General features: G+C 45.9%; 1 protein-coding gene across 1 annotated transcript in view; it reads left to right on the top strand.

Annotated features, from left to right (window-relative positions):
* DNAAF9 (dynein axonemal assembly factor 9) overlaps nucleotides 1-14979 on the top strand; it is a 118109-nt gene extending 103130 nt beyond the window's left edge. Inside the window, exons 30-37 of the mRNA XM_080931274.1 lie at nucleotides 2217-2352; nucleotides 5053-5139; nucleotides 8016-8122; nucleotides 8370-8444; nucleotides 8969-9171; nucleotides 10553-10618; nucleotides 11477-11570; nucleotides 12039-14979. Coding sequence (XP_080787400.1) covers nucleotides 2217-2352; nucleotides 5053-5139; nucleotides 8016-8122; nucleotides 8370-8444; nucleotides 8969-9171; nucleotides 10553-10618; nucleotides 11477-11570; nucleotides 12039-12151 — 881 coding nt within the window. The 3' untranslated portion in view covers nucleotides 12152-14979. The remainder of the gene's footprint in view (nucleotides 1-2216; nucleotides 2353-5052; nucleotides 5140-8015; nucleotides 8123-8369; nucleotides 8445-8968; nucleotides 9172-10552; nucleotides 10619-11476; nucleotides 11571-12038) is intronic.
* Nucleotides 14980-16098: the final 1119 nt, after the last annotated feature.

Genomic DNA, 16098 nt, shown 5'->3' with positions numbered 1-16098 from the left:
TTTTTAAAAGCATTTTGGCATAAAACTATATGTATATATCTTTGTCAGTATTTGATTTTTTTTTAAGGTTTGATGGCACGCATTGAAATCTTACTAGTTACCATAAGCATAAAGTACATGTAAAACAAAACGTAACATGAAAATAGTCAAAGTTTTCTTGGTCGTTTTATTTTTTTCTATTAGTGTTTTGCTTGCATGCATATGCACATAAACATGTATATATGTTTATGCACCATGTACACGCCTATTAATGAGTGTAAGCCACCATATGGTTACTGGAAACCAAACCTGGATCCTGTGCAAGAAGTGCAAGTGATCTTAACCATTAAGACATCTCTTCAACCCGCTATGCTTGAAATTCTCACAAAATGATATAAATAAAAATTATTTAGCCATGCAGTGGTGGTTCATGCCTTTAATCCCAGCACTCAGGAGACAGGCAGATCTCTGAGTTCAGAGCCAGCCTGGTCAACAGAGTGACTTTCAAGACTGTCAGGGCTACACAGAGAAACCTTTCTTTAAAAAATTAACTAATTAGGGCTGGAGAGATGGTTCAGTGGTTAACAGCACTGACTGCTCTTCCAGAGGTCCTGAGTTCAAATCCCAGCAACCACATGGTGGTTCACAACCATCTGTATTGAGATCTGATGCCCTCTTCTGGTGTGTCTGAAGACAGTGACAGTGTACTTATAAAATAAATAAATAAATCTTTTTTTTAAAAAAAAGAACTAATTAATTAAACAATATTGGATAGCCAGGCAGTGATCTGTAAAGTTAAAGCCAATCTAATCTACATAGTGAGTTCCAGGCCAGCGAAAGCTATAAAGTGAGACTTTATCTCAAAAAATAATTTTGCTGATTGACAAAAATGTAATTGGAGAGGTTCTAGATGTGTTTCAGTTGGTAGCGTGCCTACCTGGCATTTGAGAAATTCTAGGTTTGGTCTCTAACACTCCATATACTAGTGTGTGCCTGTAGTCCCAGAACTCAGGAGGTAGAAACAGGAGGATTAAAGCCTCGAGGTCATTCTCAGTTCTAGGACATCCTGGGCTATATGAAACTGTGACCCCCACCCCCAAAAAAGGCAGATTATCTTACTGCAGAAATGGCCTGCATCAGAGAGAAGTTTCTAAACTTAGTTTATAGCTGTGTGAAAATAAGTATGAATCTAGAAGAAGCATAATTAAGTTAGAATGGGTAATCCCTTTGCTGGGCACCAAATTCTCCATGTTACATGGATGTGATATTAACACAAAAGTGATGTCATTCTACAAATGATGTCATTCTACCCATTCTACAAATCCTTACTTGGGCTCCTTTCTTAGCATGTCATTGTATGAATATCTGTGTCATCACTGATCATAGAATTGTGTGACTCTGAGTATAATTGTCAGCACCTAATGTGTACGTGGTAAGTAGATGGCTGAGCTACTGAAGCCAGATGGTACCAGTTTCTGATGAGGGTGAATGTAAAGGATGCAGGAAAGCTCTTTCAAGAACACCAAGAAACTACCAAAACCTGAATTAAGAGGTTAGATAAGCTTGGAGGCCTGTGAGATAGATGGCTTAGTGGTTAGGATGAACCCAGTTCCTGTTTACCCATGTGATGGAAGAGAGCTGGCTCTTGCAAACTTTTATAGTACACATGCACAATACATTTTTGAGAGTGTGAAAAATGGAAGAGCAGCTAGGCTTGGTGGCCCAAGTTTATAATCCCAATATGTAGGCTTCCGAGTCAGGACCGCTGGGATCCACAGCCACCCTGGGTACAGTATGATTTCCAGGCAGGTTTGAGCTGCATCTTAGTAAAGTCATGTCGCAAAAAGCCAGCCATGTGGTACATTCCTATAATCCCAGCATTCAGGAGGCAGAAGCAGAACGATCACTATTTAAAGGCCATTCCGTTCTACTTAGTGAGTTCCAAGCCAGCCAGAGCTACAAATGAAACCCTGATTCAAAAATAAAACAAAAGCTAAGCAAACACAAAACAAAGTATATGAGAGTAGGAAGTGAGGCGGGTAAGACGTGAAGCCCGTGTACTCTTAAGATGTGGCACTTCCTAGAAGGGGAGAAAGAATGGCAGATCTGTTGATGTTGAGGCAGAGGTGACCAAGAAAAGCTGGTCAGTGGAAGGAGCAGAGGTTCACCCTGTTCGTATGAGCCTGCATCCCCAATCAGGATTCTGAAGGCTGATAAGTTTTTGTTTTATTCTTTAGGTGTGGTGAGTAACGTGGTCTTTACCAGTCACACAATGGAGCAGCGGCACCCTCTCCTTGTTCAGCTGCAGACCCTCATCAGGGCTGCCAATCCTACGGCAGCCTTCATTCTTGCAGAAAATGGGATTGTTACAAGGTAAGCTTGTACAGACTTCACTCTAGTGCCCTGCTTCTTTCCTGGAGACACACCTGGCTGGATCACATGGTCTTCCCACTAAATCTCAGAACACACTTCTGCACAGTGTCCTCTTACTTCCCCATGCATGCTGGTACACACACACATGAACATGCACACACATATAAAAAATTTGTTGTTAAATATTTTTTAATGTATGCAGGTGTTTTGCCCATGTGTGTGTCTGTACACTTACATGCATGCCTGGTGCCCATGTGTGTGTGTGTGTGTGCACTTACTTGCATGCCTGGTGCCCATGTGTGTGTGTCTGTACACTTACTTGCATGCCTGGTGCTTGTGTGTGTGTCTGTACACTTACTTGCATGCCTGGTGCCCGTGTGTGTGTGTGTGTGTGTGTGTGTGTGTGTGTGTGCACTTACTTGCATGCCTGGTGCCCACGGAGGCCAGAAGCGAGTGTCTGGAACTGGAGTTATTGATGATTGTGACCTACCATGTGGGTGCTAGGAATTGGACCAGGGTCCTCTGGAAGAGGAGCCAGTGCTCTTAACTGCTCTCCAGCCCTGTAAAGTGCTGGTTTTGTTTGTTTGATAAAGCCCTGGCTGGCTTGGAACTCAGAGAGTCTTCCTGCCTCTGCTCACTACTAGGCTGTGCCTTAAAATCAGTCACCACTTCACTCTTGTATAATACAGCAGTACTTCTAACGTTCCGTGAAAGTCACCACGGAGATGCCGGTTACCACCATGCCAACTTCTTTAGATATCTTGCTCTGTCAGAGTCACTCACGTATAGCAGACTAGAAGTTAGGACTGTGTCTGATGGCCCATGTGTTAAGGTGTGAGAGAAGTGGCTTGTGGAATACAGAGAAATGACCTCTTCACTTCATGGTCTTGGTCCAGAATTCATAAAAGAAAAAAGCACTTGTTATGTTGAAGTTTGATTTTTCTGCACTGGCAGACTCAAAGGAATACAGTATTTTATATAGTTTCAGTTTTTCAAACCATGTAAGTACCTTATGTATAAATACACACACACACACACACACACACACACACACACACACATATACACGTGTGTGTGTGTGTGTGTGTGTGTGTGTGTGTGTGTGTGTGTGTGTGTGTGTGTGTGCGCGCGCTGGTCATGGTGTATGTTCCTCAATCCCCAGCATTTGAGAAGCCAAGATGAGTTCAAGTTCAAACCAGCCTGGCCTACATACTAAGAACTATCTTAAGATAAGACCAGCCATGGCAGGCAGCATGACTTAGCAGGCAAAAGGACTTGCCACCAAGCATGGCAGTTTGATCCCTAGAATTGACATTGCAGAGGAGAGAAGTGACTCCCACAGCTGTCCTAGAATATCCACACATACCATGGCCACATGAGTGCACACACCGTAAGCAGCATTTGGGAGGTGCATCTCTATGGGCCTAGGTATGAAAAACAGAGGTCAACTTCAGGTGTGAACCCACAAAAAATAAATTTAAAAGAAAATAGGGGCTGGAGAGATGGATCAGCGGTTAAGAGCACTGACTGCTCTTCTAGGGGTCCTGAGTTCAATTCCCAGCAACCACATGGTGGCTCACAACCATCTGTAATGAGATCTGATGCTCTCTTCTGGAGTGTCTGAAGACAGTGTACTCATATACATGAAATAAATAAGTAAATCTTTAAAAAAAAATGTTTTAAAAGAAAATAGTTTGGGTATCCAGGGAAGTACCTCAGTGAGTAAAGTACTTGCCATACAAGGGGGGACCTCAGGTCAACCTCAGCACCCATGTAAAAGACTGAGTGATGTGCTGCGTGCTTATCAGCAGGTGCAACACCCTAGATCCAGTCCCTTCTTATACAGAGACAAAAGATGGCAGGCTGGAGACATGACTGTGCACCACATGCTTGCTTGGTCCTGGGAAGGTCAGTCAAGGGCGTGTAATCCCCTGGAACAAAGATTATGGATGGTTGTGTGCCACTAGGAGAGCCTTGACCCAAACTCATGTCCTCGTGAGAATAACAAGTGTTCTGAGCCAGCTTTCCAGCCCCCACCTTTACATTCTTAGGATCTGGCAGGCACTGTGTTGACCACATGATTGAACTGCAAAGGCAGTAAGAGGGCGTTCTGCTGCCGTGCGCCTCTCTGCTGTGAGTTACCGAAGACAGCACCACACAGAACAGGCCTGGTGCCTCATGTCCACAGTCTCAACACTTGAAAAAGGAGAGCTCAGAGGATCAGGTCATCCTCAGCTATTTAGTGAGTTCAAGGCCAGCCTGGGCTACAGGAGATCTTGTATCAAAAAAAATCTGATTCAGTCAGTTAGGGAAAGGGCCTGAAATTTTACATTTACTACTGCTGATTATATATAGAATTATATATAGAACATATATATTACTGATTATGCTGATTCTTCAGATAATAGTATATTGTGGTCCTATAAGAGAAAGTATCCTTTTTGGGTTTTGGCAGTTGTTGTTTCATTTTGTTGTTTGTTGTGAGACAGGATCTCTGTAGCCCAGCTGGTCTGAAGCTCACCGTGTATGTGGAACCAAGCTGTCCTCAAACTTACAGCGATCTGCCTGCCTCTGCCTGTATAAAGCTATTCTTAGAGGATGCAGATTGCAGTATTTAGAAGTGTGTCAGGGGAAAAGCATGCATGTGCAACAGGTGAACACTGACCGTCCTGATTACCCGTCTTCTCTGTGTTTTTGAAGGAATGAAGACATTGAGCTGATTCTCTCAGAAAATAGTTTTTCCAGTCCCCAGATGCTCCGTTCTCGATACCTACTGTTTCCCGGCTGGCAAGTATCTGTCCTGAGTTGTGGCTTTAAAAGAACTGTGAGTCAGATGGCTCATTCATCTACAGCAGTGAGAGCCAAGATGTGAATGGCAGACATGCTTCACAAGGGCCACATGTGTTAACGGGATAACATGTCACACGGCAGTAACCCTTTCAGCTGCCGGTGCCCCACATCAGCCTCTCTGGGTGTTCCCATTCGGGTCATCCCGCAGGCGCCAAGTACCAAGACTTGAACTCCCAAGGTAGAAAAGCACTCTGCCCAGTAGTCAGTACTCTTGCCTCCTCATCTAGAGGTAGGCTTCTGCTAATGAGCTCTCCGGACTGTTCTCACAGCTGCCTCACAGCCCACGACCTCTCCAGGGAAAGAGGGAAGGAGCCATTTACAGTCTACCATAGCCTTGCTCACCATGGTGAGCTATCCCTGGGGCATGCACTGTTTTGAGACTGCTCTGGACCAGCCACACAGCTGCTGCATGTGACTTACATATAAATTAGTAAAACTCAAACAAACTGTAGAGTTCATCATGGCTGCCTATGGCTGGTGGCCACAGCCCTGGGTAGTGTAGAACCAGAGCATTCTCACAATGGCAGGAAACTGCCTCAGAGCTTTGCCTGTCTTGACTTCTTTATTCTCATATCAGCATAATATATAATAAATGTCATTATTGTTCACATCTTATAGATGAAATAACAGAAGCAGCAAGAAGTTCACTAATGTGTCCAAGAAACACAACTAGTAACTTAAAGAGCCAGAACCCAGTCAGGTTATCTGAGTCCACAGCCCACTTTGAAGACACAGCCCTACCATGCCCCAGCTAGTCTTGAACCCCATACCTTTCCTGCTCTCTCCTGCCTTCAACTATCAAATGCTGGGATTACAGGCTTGTTCCACTATGCCAGGCTTTTTGGTGTGTACGTGTGCGTGCGTGTGTGTGTGTGTGTGTGTGTGTGAGAGAGAGAGAGAGAGGGGTGGCGGATATCTCACTGTGTACCCTAGCTGGCCTTGAACTCATGATGGCCATCTTGTTTCAGCTTCCCAAGTGCCAGAATTAAGGCCTGAGACACCATATCTAGCTCTAAACCTATCTTCTCTCTCTTCCTCTCTCCTTCCCTCCCCCTCTCACTTCTTCTTTCCCTCTGAGAAAACTTAAGTGTGTGTGTGCAAGTGCATTTGTCTGGAGCTGAGCATGTAGCCAAGGTCAGGTGTCTTGCTTTCTCTGTGTTTTAAGACAGTGTCTCCGTAAGCCTGGAGCTCGCTGGCTGGCCAGCAATCTCTTAGGACACGTGTTTACCTCCCCCACCCCCATCTCATCCCCTTGACTGCGGTTACAAGCACACATCACACATGTGGTTTCCGTGAGTGCTGGTGATTTAAATGTGGGTTCTTATAACGGTTTGGCAAACATGTTACCATCTCTCCGACTCCAGAGACGGTTTTATTGAACCCTGGCTGCATTTGTTTTTGTATACAATAGATACTTCCGTTTTATAGGTTTAGAAGAAAGGTTTAATTGGAGAAATTGTTAAAACTTGGCCAGAATTCATCTCTCCTATTTTTGTAAATGATCTTTGCTGTTCTCACTTCCCCAGGCACGTTATTCAGACACAGCCCCTCTACCACCATTTATCATATGAATTTAAACACTTCACTATGCTGTAAAACAAAACAGAGTGGTTTTTAATCTGGGCAGTGGTGGCCCACGCCTTTAATCCCAGGCTGCTCTACTGTGCAAGTTCTAGGATAGCCAAGGCTACACAGAGAAACCCTGTCATGCGGGAAAAGGTTTTTTTTTTTTTTTTAGAAACTTAGTTTAAGGTTTAGCCTTGGTTGCTGGCCCAGCATTTCAGAGACAGAGGCAGTAGAATCACTTTGAGTTCTAAGATAGAAAGACCCTGTCTCAAAATATACATAACCTCAGGTTGATATAAAACTCAGAAGTTTTCAGCCATATTCTTAAGAAGAAACCTTTGACTGAAGTCATATCACACTTCCTTAATAGTGGGTGTATCCTTGTGTATAAACAAGATAGTTCTATCTTATCTAGGAAGAATCGAGAAGGGCTGGAAAGATGGCTCACTGACTGCTCTGAGAGGTCCTGAGTTCAATTCCCAGCAACCACATGGTGGCTTACAGCCATCTGTAATGGGATCCAATGTTCTTCTGGTGTGTCTGAAGACAGCTACAGTGTGCTTATATATAATATATTAATAGATCTTTCTTAAAAGAAGAAGCAAGCGGTGGAGGCTGGAGGGTGCACATCAGTTGTAGAGTGCTGCCTAGCATTTTGGAGCTGTGTTCTCTCCCCAGCACCATACAACCCAGGCATATGGTGTGTGCTTGTAGTCTGTGAAGGGGGTTCAAAGCCTCAAGGTCACCCTCAGCTACACACCAAGTTTCAGCCTAGCTTACACTGCATAAAATCCTGTTTCAAAACGAAAATTAAAATCATAAATTAAAGAAAGCAAGCAAACGGGTGTGGTGGGCACACCTTTCTTGTAGCAGAGGTGGGTGGATCTGTGAGCTCAAGGCCAGAAGCTTCATCTAGTCCCTGGTTACAAAGCAAGTGAGGCCAACCAGAGATAGATGAGACTCTAGTTAAGGGGGAGGGGAGGAGGGAGAGGAAGAAGAAAAGAGAGAGAGGAAAGAAAGGAGAGAGAGAGAGGTTTGTTGTAAGTAAAATAGTATATTTTAGTGAGAGGGGATCAGATCTTAGCGAACAAATGACCCCATTGTTCATCCAAAGGCACCAATCCCTAGCCACTGAGCCCATGAGATGGGAGCAAAGGGACTACAATATTGTGTGTATACATGAGTCTGACAATGAAGTAAAAATAAATTTAAAATACTTGTCCTTATATATTTAAAAATGTTTTAAGGTATGAAGGTAAATTTGATGCTGGATCCGTCTTTCCACTAATGGTTCAGATCTGTGTGTGGTTTGACCGTCCCCTGGAGAAAACCCGCTTTGTGGCCAAGTGTAAAGGTGAGCTGTGACATGTTTCACCCAGATGGAAGAGTTGTACCTTCCCTATGGCCTCATTTCAGTCAGTATCCTTGGTGTTTTCTTAAAAGCAAGTTGGGGGTTTGATGGCTCAGAGCCCATTTTCTATTGTGTATGGCCACACTTTGATGGAGGGATGGAGATAGCAGCTCTGACCTATACAGCTAGGTTGGCCTAAGCCTGACCTCAGCTTCCAATTGCTGACACCCCTGTCCTTTTTCTCCACCAGCAATCCAGTCTTCCATCAAGCCAAGCCCCTTCTCTGGAAACATCTACCACATCCTTGGCAAAGTAAAGTTCTCAGGTAAAGAGGGTGAGTCCTGGTGTCGAGCTCACTCACAGCTCACGGTGTGGGCCATGGGCCCACGGTATAAGCCCATGGTGTCTTCTGGCCTTCTGGCATTGCTGTGCTCCAAGGACCTCCTGCTCCAGCCCTGTTTTCCCACAGTGGAGAATCTTCCCTCTGCTCTTGAGTTACTTTTCTCACATCTATAGCTCCTACATTCTCAAGAACTGCACCCCAGCCCTTGAGCCACCCATGGCTTCCTCCTTGCCCTCCTTTGAGCCCTGAGGAGAGGCCGCCACCTTCCTGAGTGTCACTGTCAATGCAGGTGCCAGGTGGAATGGTCCAGCTTCTCCTCTTGCCTAACTGGCCTTTCCTTCCTCCTACATCTCTCTGCCCGTTAACACTGTGTGTCTGATCACCCGCATCCACCCAGTGTGAACTTCTACCCAGCCCTTCCATCTTGGCAGTTCTTCTGCCAGCACTGTTCCCGTGGAGCATTCTTTTGGTATTTGGTCTCAGGAACAGATGTGTTCTCTGTGCAGATTCGGAAAAGACCATGGAGGTCTGCCACAACACTTTAACCAACTCCTTGACCATTGTGCCAGTTTTGGAGGGACCCACGCCACCCCCCAACTCAAGAAGCACTCCTCAAGACAATGGGCAGCCAGAATGCTACCTCGTGTTCATTGGCTGCTCCCTGAAGGAAGACAGCCTCAAAGACTGGCTTCGGCAGTCAGCTAAGCAGGTGACTTACAAAGTCTACACAGCTGAGCCTGGATATGACCAGTACACCCTACAGAGCCTGGCACCCTTCCCTCTGTCACCCCCTAGTCTATTTATACCTCAAGACTCAGCCAATACTCTTTAGGGACATTTTGAGATTAGGAAGAAGCCTTTGGGGACAAACTCCAGGTAGACATTGCAATATTGTATTGCGGAGTGGGATGGGGGGAGGCTTTTGTTTTGTTTTTTTCTGGACAAGGTCTTCTAGAACTCATCCTGTAGACCAGGCTGGCCTCAAACTCAGAGATCCAAACCTGCCTTTGACTCCCTAGTACTAGGTTCAAAGTCATGTACCACCATACCCATCTGGGTTTTTTGTTTTGTTTCCAAGATAAGAGTTTTTCTGTGCAGTCCTTTCTGTCCTGGAACTCACTCTGTAGACCAGGCTGGTCTCAAACTCAGAGATCCTCCTGCCTCCAGAGCGCTGATATTAAAGGCGATAGTGTAGCTTTTATTATTTTATGTGTATGGGTACTTTGCTTACGTATATGTCTGTACCACATGCATGTTTGGAACCTGTGGAGGCCAGAAGAGGCCAGAACTCCTGGAACTGGAGATAACATAATTTTTGCACTAGAAATCAAAACCAGGTCCTCTGAAAGAGAAGGCAATATTTTTAACTGCTGAACCATCTATCCAGCCTCAATGCTGTATCGTTTTTCCACCCAGACTCTCTAGGAGCCGTGGGTGCTAAACCTCCTGGCACAGAGAGTGCTGGTGGTTTGGCTCATCCTGGAACGCCAGGAGTAGCATTGCTGGGTCCCAGGTCTTGTGTATTGGTGATGATCTTCCAGGGCGGTAGGCTGCCTTGTGGGCTGAGCTCCTCTGTCCTTGCTTCTGTTTAAGGAGGTGTGTTGAGGAGGTTGGGTGTCTCAGCTGCAGTGGTTAGGCTGACTCTTACTATGTAGCCCAGACTTCCTTCAGATTTTTAGTCCTCCTGTTTCAGCCTCCCAAGTACAGGGATTTCAGCTTTGTGTCACCACCCCTGTTTTGGAGGTCTTAAATGTTATAGACTGGAACTTCAGGCTTTTGCGAATTACCTGTCTTTGTTGTCTTCTGTGCATGAGAATCTGCCAAGAGGCAGGATTATTCCCATCTGCAAAGCACTGGGCTCGGCTACTACCCTTTGGTCCTGGCTATCTTGCAGGGCTCTGGTAGCAAAGTAGTTTCCTCAGGAATAGAAAAGCAAAATAGCATGTCCATGGAAGCCAGTTTATACGCTCTTCCCTCTTCTGGGGTCTTTGATATGTAACTGGCCCCAAACACTTTGGAGCCTTCGGCTACCCTTGTGCTCCATCAGCTCTGTTGAAATGTCTGTTTCTATTTTCTCTATGTCTGCATAGAAGCCTCAGAGGAAAGCTCTGAAAACCAGGGGCATGCTGACCCAGCAAGAAATCAAGAACATCCATGTGAGTACCCCGCCCTAGCTTGTGCTAGACTTGTTCTACTGTCTTGGTTTCCCAGAGTAAGGGTCTATTTGCAGGATGCCCTGGTGGTCTCGCTTCTCTCAGGAGACAAGGGGAGGCTGGTCAAGAAGCCTAACCTTGTAGCTTCAGTGAGTGGAGTGGCCACTGCTGCTGAGACCTGTGGAAGAAGTGAAAAAGATCTGGTCCCTGTAAGAGGACTGGATAATGGGAGGCCCAGGCGCCCAAGTAGCTTAAGATCTCTGCTTAAGATGAACCACCCAGAAGTCGGCTGAGGCACAGAAGAAAGCTGTATAGACAGAGCTGATCCTTCCGGCTGTGGGATTCTAAAGCCAAAATGAGATTTTTCTGGGTGAACCTTTCTAGTAGCAGACTGACTCCTAAACCCCTTTCCCAACCTTTGGAGGCCTTTTCTCAAGGGTCTTGTGACAAAAGACCAAAAGTCACAGCCTGAGCCCCATCATGGGCTGCCACTAGTCTCAGTGTCTATGCAGCATGCTTGGTGCCTGAAGAAGCCAGAAAAAGTTGAGATCCCTGAGACTGGGGTTACAGGTCATTTGTGTGTTTGGAACTGAATCTGGACCCTCTGAAAGAGCAGCTGGTACTCCTAACTATTGAGCCACCTATGCGGTTAGCTGACCTGGAACTCACCATGTAGACCAGGCTAACTTCAAACTCCTAGAAATCCATATACGGCAGGGTTCTGGGATTAAAGGCATGGGCCACCATGAACAGCTCTGTTTGTTTGTTATGAATGAATGAATGAATGGATGGATGGATGAATGGATGAATAAAAGAAATGATAAAAAATTCAGATAATACAACAGGATTCTTTTCCAACAGGTGAAACGCCACTTGGACCCCCTACCTGCAGGCTACTTTTACAATGGCACCCAGTTTGTTAACTTCTTTGGGGACAAGACTGATTTTCACCCACGTATCCTTGGAAACAGTTTGATCCTAGTATGAAGATCTGGGAGATACAAGTATCTTCTGCAAAATGGGTGTCTGCTAGGACCTAGAGCTGTACTCTAGGAGCAGACAGGGTCTGCAGTCCTGGGGGCGGGCATTGGGACAAACCCCACAGGCACACAGTTGGTGTTAAATCTGCCCTTTGTTGAGCAGTTGTAATGGTTACTTTGTGAAGTGTGGTTTGAAGGCAGCATTGGTAACATTGGGGTCATGACAAACAAATTGAAGATGGCTGTTAGAGCAGCCCATGTGTGAAGAGACAGACAGGGTGAAATGCAGGGCTAAGGCTTCCTGACAGCTGCTACCTCACTGTAGCTATGATACATTATGGCAGATACTTTGGTTTCCTATGCCTCACCTGCCCACGAGATCCCCTGGGATAAGCTGCCCTTGTCCTCCAGGTTTACGCCTCACCTCCTTAACCATATGCCAGTCATGGACCAGTTCATGAATGATTATGTGGAAGAGGCCAATCGGGAGATTGAGAGGTACAACCGAGAGCTGGAGCAGCAGGAATACCGGGACCTCTTTGAGCAGAAGCCCTAAAGAAAGCTGGGCCCGTGCCCACCAGAGATGAATGAATGAATGGTGTCCAGCTTTCCTGGAGGCCCCTCCTGAAGGGGCTGTCTCTGTCCTCTCTGGCCTGTGCCTGCCAGTGTAGTACATGTTGTCTTTATTCTCTCTTCTCTCTGCACCCTGAAAGGCATTGTGTGGCCCACTGAGTGAGGGCAGGGCACAGGATGAGCAGCTAGCACTGCCCTGGTACCAGCAGCTCGGGGGTCTGGCAAAAGACTGCATTGGACTGATGGATACCATGCAAGGCTGAGGAGAAGCCTTTGGCTTGCACATTGTAGCTGCTGGGATTTAGAAGGGCCCTGGTTGCCTAAGCAGTGGCCAGGCAGAGATCCACAATGCCTTCTAGATGAGAGCACTTGTGTGGGATGAATGGAAGTAAGATATGATGCTTTTGGAGATGTAAGGCTCCTTCACTAATAGCAGCACCTCGTGGGGCTGGTCCTTGAGTTCCTCTGTGGCATTATTTGGTTCTCTAATTCAGGAAGAAGAACAAGCCTGCTGCCCTGGCCTCCTGGCTAAGGTGGATATCTTGTAACTAGTTTGTCTCGGGCCCAGGGTCGAACCATTTGGGGACTGTTGATCTCTAGCACCCAGCCTCTCCACGCCCTGCCCTGGAAGCCAATACATTTCAGAAAACCTCCCAAAACTGCCCCTGGCCCTGGATTTGTTTACTTGGTTCCCCAGGACCAGGAATTTGAAACATTCTGATATCTAAATTACAAGTCCCTCCAGTGGTTTTGATTTAGGTTGGACTGCACAGCAAAGGTAAACCAATTTACATTCCCAAGACCGACCTTCCTGAGTACTGTGAAGAATAAGGTCACTAAAGGTGACGTCAGCTAGGACGAGTGCCTCTGCTGCTTGGACTATAAACGTTTTCTCAGTTTCATGTACTTTTTGCATGCCTTAGGAAGAAGCACATAGTAAAACCAGCATAGAATTCTGTAATGTAGAGAGGTTTTGGAGAAAGGGCCCTGGCACAGAGGAGATGTAAGGTGGAGCATATAGGTCTGTGTGCCTGGTAACGCAGCACTCTTTGGGCAAATAGCAAAGTAGTAATCAAGGACTTGTCAATAAAATATACTTGTGTTAGGACAAAAACATTGTGTTAGGACAAAAACATTGGAAACTGAACAAACCAAATTACAAGTCCCATTGGGTAAGAAATTCTTGCATTAAGAAAAGCTTGTGAGACTCAGGCCTATATGCTCCAACCCCAGCTCCAAAACACAGTGGTGCCAGGACCCTCCTGTTGAGCTCTAGGCTGGGAGTCCCTGACTTCTGGCTGGGGGCCAATAACATAGATCTTAAGTGCAATTGATTAATAAGCAATGAGTTATTATAGCTCCCTTTATCTTCACCAAGCTCTTTTTAAAAACTAAACTTTGAGCCAGCAGCCTTAGAAAAGGGAAAGGGGACCACAAGTTATCTTACTTCCTTTGGGGGTGGGGGGAGAACCACAGGCCAGTTCATTTCCTGCGGGTTACTGTGAAGTTTTCAGTGAAAGCTCTAGATTAAGAGCTCTGGCTGCTTTGGCCTGGCAGTCTGGCTGCTGCACAGAAAAGTTTTTAAAGAGGGGTTGGGGCTGTGCTACATGGTGAACCCGGTTTCTGACCCTGTCCACAGACATGTGCTTTCACCAACCTGTCCCCACCGCCCCCAGTCCTCCTCAGAGGGAAACCTGATTACCTCAACTTGAATATAAAACTGTGGTTGAAGAAAAGGCAGAAGGAACGCTCAGCAGTTTCTAAGCCAAGAGGGCAAGCTAGCGGAAGCCTCCATGGGTGCTCCCTCGCCTGCTCAGAAGTCTGGGCGGCAGCCACCACACAGTGAGTTCTGAGGACTAGGAGAGGGGTCTGCTCGCTCCTGTGCCGTCCCTATGACCTGCAGGTCCCTTGACTTTGATGTGGGTTTTAACATCCACCGAATCCTCTGGGTCAGAGTGTGTGGTCTGAGGCTATCTCCAGAGGCAAAGCTATGATAGTCTTAGCCTCTAATCTTAGAAGTGGGTATAGGGGACCCAGCAAGGATTTTAGGGATCAGCTTCCAGGACAGGCAGAAGCCCTCCAGGGGCTTACATGCTTTCTACCAGCTTTCCTGTTAGCAGCTTCAGTTTTTATCACAGAATGAGTGTGATAGTGGTGCAGTCACTGAAGTTATGGGCTGTTTTGTTTTCCTGCCGAATTTCCCCTTGTTGACTGGAGGGAGAAAAGAAAGCAAATATTGGAGACAAGTTAGCCCAACCAAGGCCTCAGGCTCTCTGACCTGAGGCCTACACACTAGCCCTTCGGGCTGTGATCAATAAAAATGTCCCTCCTAAATCCTGTTAGGATTTTGGAGAAATTTTGCACAGTAATAAGCTCTGGCTTCTCAAAAGGGAAAAAGTTCAATTCAAAGACTATAAACTGTTAAGTATTCCAGCCATGCTGCTGACTAGTCGGATAGCTGTACCTCAAAATATAGGTGGGAAGTGGCTTTCTCATTGTCCCACACCTTCAAATACTAATGAAGAGCTCACTTACAGCCAAAATTCACTTTTATACTGGTTTTTCAATGCTTTAATATTTGTAACTTAAATTTTAAAATTCATATTTACAAACACTACTATAACTTCAGTGAAACCGAATTGTGTGATTGAAGCTTTTTGCTTATTATAGTATTTATTACACTACTTAATTTAGTAAATATATAAAAGTAGCTTTCAATTTATTTTTATATTATTTTACATGTTTTTATCTGCAGTTGTGTCTGTGAATTTCACTTGGAGATTAAGATGTAATGCTAAGGACCAATAAACTGTCACTCAACAAGCTGTCTCTGTCTCTACCTGTCCCCCAGTGTCCCTGGTGTGGCTTTGGAAGATGGAAGCCCGGGTACTGGTGACTTTCTCAGTCTGGCTTTGGTGTTCCTGGCTAAGAGTGCTGAGAGAGGAGCTCTTGAGGCTCACACTGGAGCTCCCAGCACACTCTCAGAGGGAAACTCACACCACACAGTTACCCACCTTGGCTTATACATTTGAGGAGACATACAAGAGCTGGAGACAAGGCACACAAAATTGACTGTCCAAAAGAAAAGCTAAACACACACACACTCCTCTCTTCCAAGGCTCAGAGTGGGCTCACACCCCCACTCCCTCCACCTTTTTTTTTTCTCTGTTTTCTTTGGGGGGGGTGGGGTTTGTTGTTGTTTTAATAGTATGTCATGTAGTCCAGGCTGGCCTTAAATTTGCTATGTAACTGGGGTTGGAGAGATGGCTCAGCCATTAAAGGTTAAGATGTTCTTCCAGAGATCCTGAGTTCAAATCCCAGCAACCACATGGTGACTCACAACCATCTGTAATGAGATCTGATGCCCTTTTATGGTGTGTCTGAGGAGAGCAACAGTGTACTTACATAAAATTAAATAAATCTTTAAAATTTTTTTTTTTTTTTTTTGCTATGTAACAGAAGCTAGCCAGGAACTCCTGATCTGTTCTCACAGTAGAAGGTTAATAGGTAAGAGGCACCTTACTTCGCTACTCCAACCACCTGGGAAGGCTTCGGTTGGCACAGGGCCTGCACAGGTTGGTCAGCTCTTTACAAGCTCCATGGTCTGCCCCTCAGTCCCACTTTATACATCACCAGCAGGGAGAGCAATCGGCACAACACTAAGGACACTGGCAGATCTAGTTAAATCCGGAAGAGCCTGAGTGGGCATGAGGTGTGCATCACATGGCTCTCGTTTACCCAGCGCCAAAGCTGGGAGCAGGGAAAGGGGCTGATCCTAGAGGGTCAGCTCTCCAGGCAGCCTGGTCCATAGAGCTCCTGCTTCCTGTCATTGCCACTGGGACCTGAAGCAAAGGGAAGTGCCCTAGGGACAGCTTTAGGAGTTGGCCCGAAGAAGAGCTTAAGGGCAGGCCTGCTAAAGAAGCTCGGAGG

Source organism: Micromys minutus (assembly GCF_963924665.1).
Source record: "Micromys minutus genome assembly, chromosome: 17".
NCBI classification, from domain to species: domain Eukaryota; kingdom Metazoa; phylum Chordata; class Mammalia; order Rodentia; family Muridae; genus Micromys; species Micromys minutus.
The sequence above is the reverse complement of the archived record's forward strand: the minus strand, read 5'-3'. Positions and strand labels throughout refer to the sequence as shown.